This window comes from Atractosteus spatula, chromosome 15 (genome assembly GCF_055471065.1).
Source record: "Atractosteus spatula isolate fAtrSpa1 chromosome 15, fAtrSpa1.hap1, whole genome shotgun sequence".
NCBI classification, from domain to species: Eukaryota; Metazoa; Chordata; class Actinopteri; order Semionotiformes; family Lepisosteidae; genus Atractosteus; species Atractosteus spatula.
Window position 1 is genome coordinate 3,677,532 of NC_142720.1, and position 14,777 is coordinate 3,692,308.

At 47.6% G+C, this 14,777-nt stretch overlaps 1 protein-coding gene across 1 annotated transcript in view; it reads left to right on the forward strand.

The window, feature by feature from the left end:
• Positions 1-14,222, forward strand: part of sdccag8 (SHH signaling and ciliogenesis regulator sdccag8) — a 61,846-nt gene extending 47,624 nt beyond the window's left edge. Inside the window, exons 17-18 of the mRNA XM_088933785.1 lie at positions 12,313-12,439; positions 13,820-14,222. Of these exons, the coding sequence (XP_088789911.1) occupies positions 12,313-12,439; positions 13,820-13,849 (157 nt within the window). The 3' untranslated portion in view covers positions 13,850-14,222. The remainder of the gene's footprint in view (positions 1-12,312; positions 12,440-13,819) is intronic.
• Positions 14,223-14,777: the final 555 nt, after the last annotated feature.

Sequence of the window (14,777 nt, forward strand, 5' to 3'; positions counted from 1 at the left end):
TTGACGTTTTTTACTGAAGTCCTCCTCAGCGCAGAACATGGTTATTTTACCATATTCTACAACACTGTCTGCATTGAGATATTGACCACAAAGCTGTGCTGGATCTTATTCCTTGCCTGCTTTTTAGCAAATGGTGTTATTGAGCTTAAAGAGCAGCATAATTAAGCATGGTTTCCCTTAACTGCAGAATGAATCCAGCTGGAATTCACTGCCACAGGCAATGGGAATGTGGTTTCTTTTAAAGCTTTGTGTAGCAGGATGTTTTGTATTTTTAAAGCTGTGTACTTTTGACAACATTTAAATATTAAACTGCTTCTAACTGCTTTGTTAGGTATGGATAGATGTCCTGTTAACAGTGCACACAGCACTAGGTTTGTTCTGGACAGCTACATTATTTTGGGGACAGTAACTCAACAAAACTCAAAAAAAATAAAGGAGGAGAGAGTATTCATGCCCTGTACTTTGATGGGAACACCAGGGTTACCTGCTCCTATATGATGATTTCCTAAAATTATTTAAAATTAAAAACCTGTGTGCGGTATCACTATTTTCACTCTTCTCCATAGTACAGATTAAATATCTGCATTAGAATTAGTAATGCAAAATTGCAACAGATAATGCATTGTTCATAATTAACAGCTGGTACAGTAAGACTAAAATGTATAATGGGCAGCAAGGTACTCAGTTAACACACAGCGGTGTCCCAGTGTGCTGAAAGAAGGTAACTTTCTGTTAAAACAATGGTCGGCACACTCAAGGACACATCCTTTCACATTTTGGCTGTCTTGTGCTTTTGGTTTCCACTCTGCAGGAAGGGGGGCTCTTTTCACTGAATGTTTTAACAGCAAAAGCTCCCCAGCGGCAGAACTTGCTAAACCATATGTCTGCAAGTTTTTTGGTAGGAGTCCTAGCTGCTCCAAGCCTCCAGTCTTGGCCGGGGGACCCCTGAGAAGCAAACAATTGGCCTGTACTGTTGGGCTGGCAAGTGGAAATTTGCTGGTTCTTCCTGCTCCATGGTTGTCTCTACTAAGCAGGAGCCCAGTGAAGCCAAGAAAATCTCTTAACAACATCAAAAAAGTTACGAACGAGAGAAGGCCATTCAGCCAGTCTAGCTTGTTTGATTGCTAGTATGAGATTGATTTGCCATTTCTTGAAAGACATGAGGGTACGGCATGGCTGGGTAGCTTCTTCCAGACTCTCTGTGGTGTGGGCTCTGGTTTGCGTTTCACTTTTGACTCTGAAGCAGACCAATGGGCTGACGTTGTCCAGGCGGAGTCCCAAGTCTACAATTACTTGATTCTGTACCTCTTTTTATGGAAAAGTACATTAGCACCTTCTTCTTCTTTGTGTTAACATTGTGTTCAGGACTGAGCCCAGGCACACAGGTGAAAGAAGTGGAGGATGTGGTGAACTGGTTCTTACAAATTGAATAGGACAGGGGATAGGGGAGATGTGACACTAAAGGTCTCCAGAAAAGCCTGCTGTATATCAGCCATTGTATATTATATATTGTATCTTAGCAGCTATGTCACCCTGCAACTCACAGCTGGCAGCCCCCTGAAGCTCAGCAGGTGTGAGCCTGGTCAGTACCTGGATGGGAGACCTCCTGGGAAAAACTAAGGTTGCTGCTGGAAGAGGTGTTAGTGCCGCCCTGTGATCCATGTGGGTCCTAATGCCCCAGTATAGAGACAGGGACACTATACTGTGAAAAGGTGTCAAACCAAAGTCCAGACTCTCTGTGGTCATTAAAAATGTTGTCATTGGTGGTGGTGTAAGGGAGTCTCCTTTACCTGTAAAGCACTTTCAGTGGAGTGTCCAGAAGAGTAAGGAGTTATTATTATTATTGCTGTCCGCTGTGATGATCTTTCCAGTTACACCTGGCATAATTTGGGATATTGACCGTTAATATTTTGTTACATACTGACGTAAAATACTGTTTTAATCTGTCATCCTTTATGTGTTAGCACAGCTCTTGGCTTCTGATTTGACTCTAGTTTTATTTTTTGCAGAACAGGAAAATACATTGACAAACTCCTTGGACAAATTCGTGTTTAGGAAACAGTTTAAAACTCCCAAAACAGCGGCAGCACTTTTTTTCCAAGTGTTGTCATTATAAAAAAAAAGATAACTTCCTTTTATGAAGTGAGCAAATCGGCGTGTGTTTTTCCTTCGGGAGGTTATCGTGCTAGCTCGCTCTGCTGTCTGCCCCCTCTCCCGGGCCTGCGGAGGAGAATTAGGCGCGGATTAAAAACTTCCTCCCAGGCGGCAGTCCCAAACTCCAAACCAGGCGCCTGGTGGCAGCCTGCCGTCGGGTAGACACAGGACGCCCCTGTCCAGGAGCGTGTTCACTATCTAGGACTGGCAGGTGGCCCGGGCCGGAGTCAGAGCCTAATCCAGGCCTCAGCTGGGCGGACTGGTCCTCACCCCGCACGCTGCTGCAGGAACGCTCCCTCCACCTCACTGAGCCTCCACTGCATTTCTCCTTCTCTCATTAACCCGCATTGCCGAGATACCCAGCATAGGTTTCTAGTTCCAGAAATACAGTTCTTTTCTTACATTTTTTTGTAATTGTTTCACATTTCCACTCTGATTTTTCACTTATTCTGCTGTCTTTTTACAAAGTTGACTTGATTGTGTGACTTGCGGAGGCAAAGGAAAAAAATAGCTGAAGCATCATTTTCACTGGAGTTTCCCATTCCGGTGCCATCTTGTTTGTCTTCATTAGTCGTTTCCCCATAGAGCTTAACATTTGTGACTTGTGTACCACCTTGAAGGCTACCCTACCATATGTTAAATCTTTGGGCTCCTTCCCTCTTTGGATCATTTCATTCACTTTATGCCATAGACGCTTATAGTCTAACATTTAGAATCATTGTGGTTCGAACAGACAATTATGTAGTGTCAGTCTTAACATTCAAATAGAAAAAAGCAAACAATCATAAAAGCCATATTTACAGTTGCTACAGATTCTCAAACAAAGTAGTACAATAGCATTCTGGAGACATCTTAAGTTGAAGTGGGTGTAAAAACCACCATAGCTTTGTCTGTTGTTGGCTGTATGAATGAGCAGAGTGGAATTTTAGCAAAAATGGGATGAAAGGAATGTTATAGGCTCAGCACAGACTCTGGTACTGACCAAAGTGCCACCTTCCCTGCTGGTGCTCAGAGTGCTCACCTGCTTTCCTTCTTGACTGAGATGTGTGAGGGGCAGGCTGACAAAGGGAGATTAAAAAAAAATATTCCTGCATCCAGGCGAGAGGAAAGATAATAAATTGTACACTTACAGCAGCGGTGAATAATTGAGAAAATAACTGAAAATGCCTTGCTACCTTCCCAAATATTTTTAATTCTTCTTAAATACTATTGGAATTTAATTATTAAATAAGGAAATAAAATGCTGTTATAATTGATATATTCTGCATTTTAGAATAGTCTTGCATTGTCCAATAGTTCATAGGGCGAGTTAGAGGAAATTATTTACTGATTTTATTAATTAAAAAAAATTATGGATATATAATCAATGGTAATTGGGAATCCAGTGGGGTCAAATAGAAACAAAACTTCACAGCTTGATTAATTGACATGTGTCATGTTCCTTGCTTGTCTTTTATTAGGAAACCATAAAATGGATTTTATGGATACCCATGGATACCCCTGGAGCTGCGGTATCCACTGTGAGCATGGAGTTAGCGTTGTCTACCATAGTCTTCCTGTCCTACAGCCTGACCCGTTGAACTTGACATTGTCGTGCATTGGCTTCAATCTAGAACAGGGCAATTAAAGGTCTCCTAGACCGTCTGGAATAACTAAAATCTGTACTTTATCATGATTATAAAATATTTCTGTTTACAGTACTTATCAACTCTAACACTTTTTGTTTTTAACTTGACTTAACATTTAAGACACTTTGTAAGATACAGCATACAGTAGGAGTTCAAATCCATTTTTTTTCTAATTCATGCTTATCAATCAAATTGACATTGTGCTATGCAAACAATCGACTTTTGCCTTGGTAATTCTAGACACAATTTTTAATAGACTTCCTTAATGAATTTTGAGTCGGCCCTGCTGCAAGACCACAATTCAGTGATGACTCCGTACTTCTTTAAGAGAAGGCGCAACAGAAACCACTCTGTAGTCTCCACCAATCCAATATCATTATTATTTTCACTAATACACCCACACTCCTCAAAAAACAACCTTTCTTAATTTCTTACCTCCAACAGACTCTCCAACAGGTTCAAAAACTTGTGAAGTCCAGCAGAGGACATTTAGCGGTTTCTTTTCTCAGTTTCAGAACTCCTCCCTTCACCTTGTTGGTATCTGTGGCCCGGCGCTGCAGCCTGCAGGCCGTGTGTGCTGGTGTTAGCGTGGCAGAGCCCATGGGTGTTAGTGTGGCAGAGCCCATGGGGTGTTACTGTGGCAGAGCCCATGGGGTGTTAGTGTGGCAGAGCCCATGGGTGTTAGTGTGGCAGAGCCCATGGGGTGTTACTGTGGCAGAGCCCATGGGTGTTAGTGTGGCAGAGCCCATGGGTGTTAGTGTGGCAGAGCCCATGGGGTGTTACTGTGGCAGAGCCCATGGGTGTTAGCGTGGCAGAGCCCATGGGTGTTAGTGTGGCAGAGCCCATGGGGTGTTAGTGTGGCAGAGCCCATGGGGTGTTACTGTGGCAGAGCCCATGGGTGTTACTGTGGCAGAGCCCATCGGGTGTTACTGTGGCAGAGCCCATGGGTGTTAGCGTGGCAGAGCCCATGGGTGTTACTGTGGCAGAGCCCATGGGGTGTTAGCGTGGCAGAGCCCATGGGGTGTTAGCGTGGCAGAGCCCATGGGTGTTAGTGTGGCAGAGCCCATGGGGTGTTAGCGTGGCAGAGCCCATGGGTGTTAGCGTGGCAGAGCCCATGGGGTGTTACTGTGGCAGAGCCCATGGGTGTTAGTGTGGCAGAGCCCATGGGGTGTTACTGTGGCAGAGCCCATGGGTGTTACTGTGGCAGAGCCCATGGGTGTTACTGTGGCAGAGCCCATGGGGTGTTACTGTGGCAGAGCCCATGGGTGTTAGCGTGGCAGAGCCCATGGGTGTTACTGTGGCAGAGCCCATGGGGTGTTAGCGTGGCAGAGCCCATGGGGTGTTAGTGTGGCAGAGCCCATGGGTGTTAGTGTGGCAGAGCCCATGGGGTGTTACTGTGGCAGAGCCCATGGGGTGTTACTGTGGCAGAGCCCATGGGTGTTACTGTGGCAGAGCCCATGGGTGTTAGTGTGGCAGAGCCCATGGGGTGTTACTGTGGCAGAGCCCATGGGTGTTAGTGTGGCAGAGCCCATGGGGTGTTACTGTGGCAGAGCCCATGGGTGTTACTGTGGCAGAGCCCATGGGGTGTTACTGTGGCAGAGCCCATGGGTGTTACTGTGGCAGAGCCCATGGGGTGTTAGCGTGGCAGAGCCCATGGGGTGTTAGCGTGGCAGAGCCCATGGGTGTTAGTGTGGCAGAGCCCATGGGGTGTTAGCGTGGCAGAGCCCATGGGTGTTAGCGTGGCAGAGCCCATGGGGTGTTACTGTGGCAGAGCCCATGGGGTGTTACTGTGGCAGAGCCCATGGGTGTTAGTGTGGCAGAGCCCATGGGTGTTACTGTGGCAGAGCCCATGGGTGTTAGTGTGGCAGAGCCCATGGGGTGTTAGCGTGGCAGAGCCCATGGGTGTTACTGTGGCAGAGCCCATGGGTGTTACTGTGGCAGAGCCCATGGGGTGTTACTGTGGCAGAGCCCATGGGTGTTAGCGTGGCAGAGCCCATGGGTGTTACTGTGGCAGAGCCCATGGGTGTTAGTGTGGCAGAGCCCATGGGGTGTTAGCGTGGCAGAGCCCATGGGTGTTACTGTGGCAGAGCCCATGGGGTGTTACTGTGGCAGAGCCCATGGGTGTTAGCGTGGCAGAGCCCATGGGTGTTACTGTGGCAGAGCCCATGGGTGTTAGTGTGGCAGAGCCCATGGGGTGTTAGCGTGGCAGAGCCCATGGGTGTTAGCGTGGCAGAGCCCATGGGGTGTTACTGTGGCAGAGCCCATGGGTGTTAGTGTGGCAGAGCCCATGGGGTGTTACTGTGGCAGAGCCCATGGGTGTTAGTGTGGCAGAGCCCATGGGGTGTTACTGTGGCAGAGCCCATGGGTGTTAGCGTGGCAGAGCCCATGGGTGTTACTGTGGCAGAGCCCATGGGGTGTTACTGTGGCAGAGCCCATGGGGTGTTAGTGTGGCAGAGCCCATGGGGTGTTAGTGTGGCAGAGCCCATGGGTGTTACTGTGGCAGAGCCCATGGGGTGTTAGCGTGGCAGAGCCCATGGGTGTTAGTGTGGCAGAGCCCATGGGTGTTAGTGTGGCAGAGCCCATGGGTGTTAGCGTGGCAGAGCCCATGGCGCTTTCGCTCCTGTGAGCAGGACTCTGAGGGGGGAGAGAGCTCACGATGAGTTCAGGTGTGGTGGGCTCACCTGGCTTGTGGCTTCAGAACCTCCTTTTTCTGTGTTTCACTGTGACGCACCACTTGATTGGGAACAAGCAGGGACACTTCAAAGGGATGCGACCTGGAAATTAATCGCCTGCACAAGCTACAAAATTTTACGTTCAGTAAGGTGTCCTGGAAAAATATGGGATTTTTTTTTTGTTAAAAAATCTCTAGGGCTCCACCTTTTGCGCAGGGAAAACAAATCATGGTTCCATCTGTGAAAATAGCTTTAAAAAAAAAATCCTAGCCATGTGTGGAATCCAAAAACTAAAGTAATGTGAGTTTGCAGTATTGTCAGTCAGATGTTTTGGCCCCACTGTGTGCTGCTGGCTTGGATGGCATGACACTGCATTTTTCACAAGTTGCCTCTATGTTGTCTTTGTCTCTCAGGCTACTCCTGCAGGTCTAGGTCTATGCTGAAGTGATTTGACTAAACTTCTAAACGTGAAAACAAGGCAGAGGGCTTTAAGATGTAATCTGTGCAATAAATGCTTGTAAGAAAGGCTACAGACATGATGAGGTAATTGGGCCCATCGTGGGTATCATCAAGAAATGATGTATACAGTGCTCTATTTCTGTATTGCCTTTCATGTTGTGTTCATAGCTGGAGATGGCCTCTCGCCTTCTGTGGTATGACTAATGAGGATTACAGCACTGTACCTGTAGAAGCTCCCATCTCCTGTCTGGCAAGGGGACAGGGCTGAACAGCTGAAGAGGTGATGCTTGTGATAATATTGATTCAACCAGACAGATCTTGAGCGGTGATAAAGCCTGTCCTCACGACCTTCTTGTCAGTGTAATACTCCACTGCCCTCTTTTATGGACTGTGGTTGTGCTCCACTTGGTGGTATCTACTGTAAGTAGTGTGATGTTTCACACAGTGGAAGCAGAGTCTGTCACTCTAAAGGAGCACAAAGTGTGACATTAACTGCAAGAGTATGCTTTGTTTGCATTTGTAAGACTTCCTGAAAACACGTGCTCTGAAATGTTCTTGTAATTGGTGGTGCCTGCCAACGCTGGAAGCCACAAAATTAACTCACCTGTGATCTGGAATAACTTGACCGTTTTTATTCTGAAACCTCAGGTTGCCAGATCTTTCTGATCCTGCTCAGAGTCGCACCGGCCTGCCTGCTGCACAGCAGGACAGATTGATCTACTGTATAGTCGCATTATTTCATGCTGTCCGCTGTCGAAAAGAAATCCAGCAGCATGTTTCAAAAGCCTACATACAGTATACCACCCCTAAATATCTGCTAGAAGAACAGAGCTTGGCAAGCACAGCCCAGAGTGGCTGCGGCAGTTAGCAGAAAACAGGATCTGCAAGGAGGGAGCTGCGCTGCCAGTGCAGAGAGAGTAGGAGCCTGTAGAGCAAACAAGGCCAAACACTAAGGTGCAGTTAACACCCAGAGGCCAGGGCAGCAGTCCACATGGGGAGAGTTCATGGCTGCTAAGGCCGTGATGAGAATGAACTTCTCCTTTTTCAAAGAGACAAGCTAAGGTTCCCTTAGAAGATTGCTTTAAGCAGAACAAACAGCATTTGCTGGTCGTTCTCGATGTCAAACCGTGTAGGCGTTTTTTTTTGTTGCTGTTTTTTTATCATCTGGTAACGTGTGAGCAGGATCTGGGCTGCAACTGGTCTCTGCTGCAGCTGTGCGGGTGCTGTGACAAGAGCTGAACACCCCCAGATCTCTGAAGGCAGCAGCATGGAGGTTCTGTGCACGTCTCTAAGTACTGACCTTGCACCTTTGATCATGACCACAACTGGGCTACTGTTGTGGGCCACAAGCTGCAGATTGAAACCTGGATTACAGATGCTTGTTTTCTGTATTTTAATCTACATTAGACCCTCAGTGACACGGCAGAGTAACACCATTACTTCATTCATTATGTCCAAAGAACAGGATGAAAGTTGATGAAAGATTGCTCTTTCATCCACAATCAACAGTAAATAGTGATGTTTTGTAAATAGATTAATGATTTAATTCTTTCAGACAATCGACTCGTGTGCTAAAGTAAGAAATTATTTTTACTTCTGCAAGGAAAAGCTAGTTTTCTATCACTTTATCTGCAGTTGGGATCAAGGTACGGGATCTGAAATGTAGTTTTCGTCCAGGTGATTGGGGTGGAAGCGGATGGTGATGAAGAAGCTTCACCATTCAATAGCCAAAACACTTAGGAGTCGGTCATGGGGGGCTTGTGAATTTTTTTTGTACCTGCATGAATGAATGATGCGTGGCCGATTCCAAGCCCAGCCCGTGTTGAAATGCAATGCTGAGAGACGGGTCTTGCTCTGGCATGAATTCACAGACGCACACAAAGTGTAGTGCTGCTCCTCGCCAGGCTCAGAAGGCCACCTGACCTGTGGCAGAGGAGGCCGGCACCTCTCCGCCAGCTAGTCTGGGAGCCAAGCAGGGGCGGTGGGGAGGCGGACAGGGGACCTGGGGCTCCTGGGCTCGTGTGGGGGTCCTGTGAACAGCAGTGGCAGTGGAGGGGAGCAGCGCAGGCCTGCGTTGGCTTGGTCCAGGGGGGAGAGCAGCTAAGCGGTATTAAAACCTAATTAAGATGTGTGCCAGTAAATGTAGGGCAGTTATTGGATTTGGTGCTTGAGCTGCTGGATGTAGCTAGAATTTAATCAGCCCCCTGCGGTGAATCTGGTCTTAGAGAAGCTGTTCTGTGCGCTCCCTTCTCTCTTCAATGCAGGAACGATCCACACAGTGTCCAGAGGTGTGCCAGCGAAAGGGCGAGGTGGATCGTGGGACACAGCCAGGGCCCCCCCCCGAAATACTTCTTTGCTGAACAGGGCACCCCAACTCTGCTGTAGTAAGTCTGCTGTGCTGTAGTGTCGTGATATGCATTCGATTGGAAAAAAAAACACTTGCACATACAGTACTGTATGTTACATTTAAGCTGGTAGGTTCATGTATGTTTCTCAGTGTATTTAAGATTCTGCTACACTGATGTGGTTTTTTCAAACCCATTTCCTGTACACCTGTTTGTGGAGACGGTCTGTAGTGTGCTTGAGTGTTTTGTATCTGTTGCACTGAATCACTATAGGCTGCAGTGTGTCGAGAGAAGCCCGAGACTCGTCAGACCAGCAGTGTGAGAAACGGTGCCCTGCATGGCTCTGGCGCAGCTCTGGCTGAAAGTGAGCGCGGAAGATCAGTGTTTTACAGTGAAAGCAGTGAAATAGCAGAGAGAGAAAAATGTGAAAAAAGGACGAAATATAGCAGTAGTTTTGGGGCTCCATTAAATACATAATCTTTGACAAGCACAAATAAAACCAAAAAAGTGTTATCACGCCATAAATCTTGCAAAGAATAAGGAAATATTTTCTAACATAAGTCATTGTTGTAATACATTAATGTAAGGTATATATTTTTTCTTCATGCTGTAGAGGCTATTTCTGATGAAAACAGGCTGAAAGGAGGAAATGCAATGGGATAATCATAGACAAGCACTCCTTGTCAGGACACACTCAGTGTCTTGCTTTTATACTAAATAACACTTGTCAATAAATTGAGGAAAGGAAATTCGTTTTTAAATGAGTTTCTGTCCTTTTATCTTGAGACGGAGTCGTCCCCACAGTGCTGTACTTCTTTATTTCATCTTCATTATCTTTCCAGTCGGGAGTGGGTGCAGCTCCAAGCTCGGTTTGTTTTATGAGATTAAAACACAGGAAGGAGCAGTCCTGAATGGGGTGCAGGTGGGGTCCTGGGTCCTGCTGGGTGCTGGGAAGGTACAGGTTGTGTTCTGCTCACTCTGCTGGGGACGAGCACGCTCTGTGCCGCGGAGCGCCAGCAGTTTCCAGCAGCGCCCAGGGCTGGGGAGCCGTGCCCCTGCCGTGCTGGGGCTGGCAGCCTGACGCAGGCTGGTGCCATGAGCTGGCAGCCGCGCACCAGGCTCTCAGGGCAGCGAGCAGGCAGCCACAGCCTCCAGCAGAGCTCGCCTGGCTCAAGACAGGCTGGCCGTCCAGCCCCAGAGCCCACACGGGGGTGCGGCGCAGACGGCACTGCCTCGACCGCGATCGCCATCCGCCATGAACAAGGCATCTGTCTCCCCTGCGGCCGCCGCCACAGGCCTGGCCTTGCTTCCTGCCTGCTGCGCCGCACTGCAGCCCTCCTTTCCCAGTGCTCGACACCTTCCCGGCGCCCGGCAGCCGGAGCACTGAGCGCTCGCAGAGCTCCGGCGGGTCAGAAGGAGTCTCTTGTCCTGTCCCCACCTGCCACAGCGTTAACGAAACGCTACACGAGCGTGAAAAGCTTGCAGGTGCAACGTTAACCCTCTTTAGGCACAGCTGACTTTTTGGAAAATTATTCTAGTATAATGTTATTTTTATTTACCATAGTAGCGTCTGAGGTTAAGTGTGTTTGAAAAGACAATATTAACTGGCCACATATAATTCCACAGGTAGAACTTTCAGGTTACCCTTGTTAACAGGGTCACTGGTGAGTATTTCTGATCTATTGTGTAGTTTTGGTTTTAATAGCAATGTGTTTTCTTCTTTCTTGCATGGGATCCTGTGGCCTCTTTTTGATCCTGATTGAAATGCATTTTTAAATATAAACATATACTTGAACTTGAACATATATACTGTATATATGTGTCGATTTTGAAGGCAGTGGTCAGCAGCGGACAGGAGGTGGGGGCTGTTGGCCCGGCTCTGGCGCTGGTCCACTTCTCTCTGTGTGCGAGCAGCTGACACGGCTGTTCCCCGCAGGGCAGTAACGCCACCCGGCCTGCGCAGGGGTTAGACTCCTGTCCAGTAGGAACCTCCCAACCAACGGCAGATCTGAGTCAAGTCAATTTCAGCCTTTCCAGGAAGTGGGGAAACTGCTTCTGTTCTGCCAGGTGATCCAATTCCCAGTGGACACGAGCTGTTTAATGGAGCAGCGTCACCACGTGTTGAAGCAGCTCCTGCTTGATTTCTTTCGACTTTGCGTCACAGCAGCGCTTGAAGAAACCTGCACATTAGCAGAGTGCTTAACGTATTAGTTCTGGTAAACAATGGAAATTGCAGTAATAGCTGTCCATCGAAAGTGCTTGTGCACTTAACAGGAATGCCTCTCTGGAATTCAAGGCATGTCTGGAGCCAAGCTGGAGTGGGGCTGCTTGTTCTGTAAGTCAAACTTGCAGTCCGGCACGCCCCTTCAAGATCTCACTACAGGTTCCCCACTCAGTTTACTCTGTATGGAAACTATTGTATCTTGGTGGCTCATCTTTTTCATAGCTCCTTACTCATTCATCCACCCATCAGAAATCTGCTTATTCCCGGTGCAAGTCACAGCAACCTGGGGCTCTCCTGATAGAAGGGGGCACAGGGCAGGCCTGCCCCCGCACACAGCGCCAGCTCGTCACGGCAAACACACACATGCCAGAGCTGCCTGCTCGGGCCAGAATGTCTTTGGGAGGTAGAAGGAACTTGAAACCCTCAGAAAACCCAACGGAAAAAAATGTAAATTCACACAGGAGTTTCAGGCCAGAATCAAACCCAGAACTGAGGCAGCAACTACTGTACACGTCATGCCACCTTGCTACCATGTTCATGTCTGTCTCAGTCCTAACAATCTGAATCTGAAAGATCATGAAGAACTGAACTTGCAAAAATGGAGGGAGTTTGCTCATTTGATTTCTAATTTTAGAGTCTTATCCAGTTTTTCCTTGATGGATCCCAGAGAGTCATCATGAATTGTTGCATAAATGTGCCTTCCATTGTAAGCTTCAGTGCTTTACAAGATGTTGTGCAGCAGGGCAAGAGTGAAGATGAAGGGAGAAATGCAAGTCATCTTAAATACTAGGTATCTGAAATCCTGGCTACCTTGTTTCTTTCTTTGACAGGCTCCAGCAACTTGACCAGCATTGCCAGTTGAGTGCCCAGCAGGTGTGTGAGTTACTACACAAACAGAGTCAGCTGATGAGGGAGCGCCAGGCACTGGCAGAGGAGCTGCAGCAGCTAAGAGTCCAGGTACGCCCTTGGTGCCACCTTTCTGAGTTGGGAGTTGTTAATCAGGAGACCTCACCACTGTCATCCTCATGCCACACGGTAGACCACAGCAGGGTGGCTTACTGTAGCTCGTACTGAGTACAGGTGCTGAATTGTCTCACGTGGTTACAGTGTGACCCAGCTCAAACTGGACCAGTGATCTCTGGACTGTAGGGGAGCAGTGTGGCCCAGCTCAAACTGGACCAGTGATCTCTGGGCTGTAGGGGAACAGTGTGACCCAGCTCAAACTGGACCGGTGATCTCTGGGCTGTAGGGGAACAGTGTGACCCAGCTCAAACTGGACCGGTGATCTCTGGACTGTAGGGGAACAGTGTGACCCAGCTCAAACTGGACCGGTGATCTCTGGGCTGTAGAGCCCAGGTTTTTACTAGCACGCCATACTCAGGTGTCTGCTACTAAAAACATGATTCCAAACACAATTATCCAAGATAGGGCATTATGAAGTTTAAATGACTTTGTTTTTCTCCTGATGTACAGTGAATGGTTGAAAATAAGTCACATTTGAAGTGTGAGCTTTTCTTTTTAAAATTATTCGTTTAAAAATGTGTACATAATTTGTGATACAAGAACATCATCATGACATAATTTGGATATCGGAAGGGGTGAATACTTTTGCAAGGAGCTGTACAGCTGAAGTCACCACACCATCTCCAAGTGCTCAGTCATGTTAATACAGAGCACAGTACCAATACAGTAGAAAAGGCAAAACACGATAGTTTTAAGAAAATGATTAGACCATAAAACTAAAACACTTTAAAATGATATCATTTGCACAAAAGAGAACTAAAAAAATGTAGAAATGTTTTACACTCAGGAAATAACACACGAGAAACAGACATCTGGCAAGAAAGGCTTAATGACTTGTCCCACATGCTTTTCAAAGTCGGCGCCGGGTTTGGGGGGGCACTTGTTTTTCGAGGCTCCAGTTCTCAGAAGGTGAAATTGCCTGTCCTCCGGCCCCCCAGGGGCTCCCCTCCTCCTCTCCGCCTGCTGGGGACCCAGGGGCAGGCCCAGGGAGCGTGCCTGCAAACAGGACGCCCACAATTACACAGCAGGAGCTCGTGCCTCTCAGGCCTCCCTGCAGATCAGCACCGAGGCGGGAGGAAGGCACCAGGCGTCTCCTTAACGGAGCACCTGGGGCGAGTCAGAACCGGCCGTCACAGGGGGTGACACGGGCCCTGGCCGCACGCAACCCCTCAACTCCCCCTTCCGAGAAGGCAGTGCAGAGGGAGACAGCGCCAGCGCACGGCCACGGGTCAGAAGTGGTGCTGGTTAGACACCGAGCACGAGTGGCTTCATCAGCGCTGTGGGGCTCAGACTGGCCTTTTTATCTCTTTACAGGTGCCTGGTGTTTCAGTCCCTGGGAGCTGAGGTTCCTGGAACCATGCTGCAGCCTGGGTCTGGAGTGTTGCTCTGTAATGATAAAGTCCAGTTATTTTTTGATCATGCACCTGTTGCTCTTTATTAAACAGTGTTTTTTCTTATTCTAACACTGGACCCACAGTGTGGGTAACCAAGAAACGGAGAAAGTGTGCGTCTTATGCAGTTCATCTTTCCACGCCCTACTTTCACATGCTGACTTGCGTGTTAAAAATGTTTTTCTGGGCAGCTTAAATAAAATGTATTTTTAAAGACTACTACTAATTTATATTCAGACATTTATGCAGTTCTCTCACCACTGAGTAAAGATTTTTTTTCAATAAAATAATTTGATGTATTTTGTGTATTAAAATGCTCAAATCCATTCATTTACTACTCTCTCATTGCAGAATTGTAAGATTTATGTAACAATGCACCAATGAATCTGAAGCTAATTGCTCAATAGATGGGGGACTTATTTTAGTGTTCTTATTTTCTGTGCTTTTATTTCTGCTGGGAGGAGACTGGGACTCCTCAGCCCTGACCAGAATAAGGGTTCATTCCACTTTTATAAGTTCCATCTGCTCTCTGGTTCATAAGCAAGGGTTGCAAATGGATTTCCAAGTTCCAAAACTGCACTCCCACTCATGCCCCTCCTCTTACTTTACTGAAGCTGTAAGGAAAGAGGTGATACAGAAGAGGCAGTACACACCCCAATCGTTAGCAGACTGGCATAGGTCTTTAACCAGTCTGTGAAAAGGAAATTAAGTCACGTTTGATGCTTTATAGATACTTTGCAAAGTCATTTTTCACTTAATAATTTGGGGGGTTGGGGGGGGGCAGTTGTATCTGCAGGTTCTCTAGGTCTCTTTTAAGCAGCAGCACCTGAAGAGCCTGGAGAAGCTGTTAAGATAGTCCAATAATGAGCAGATTCAGGTTG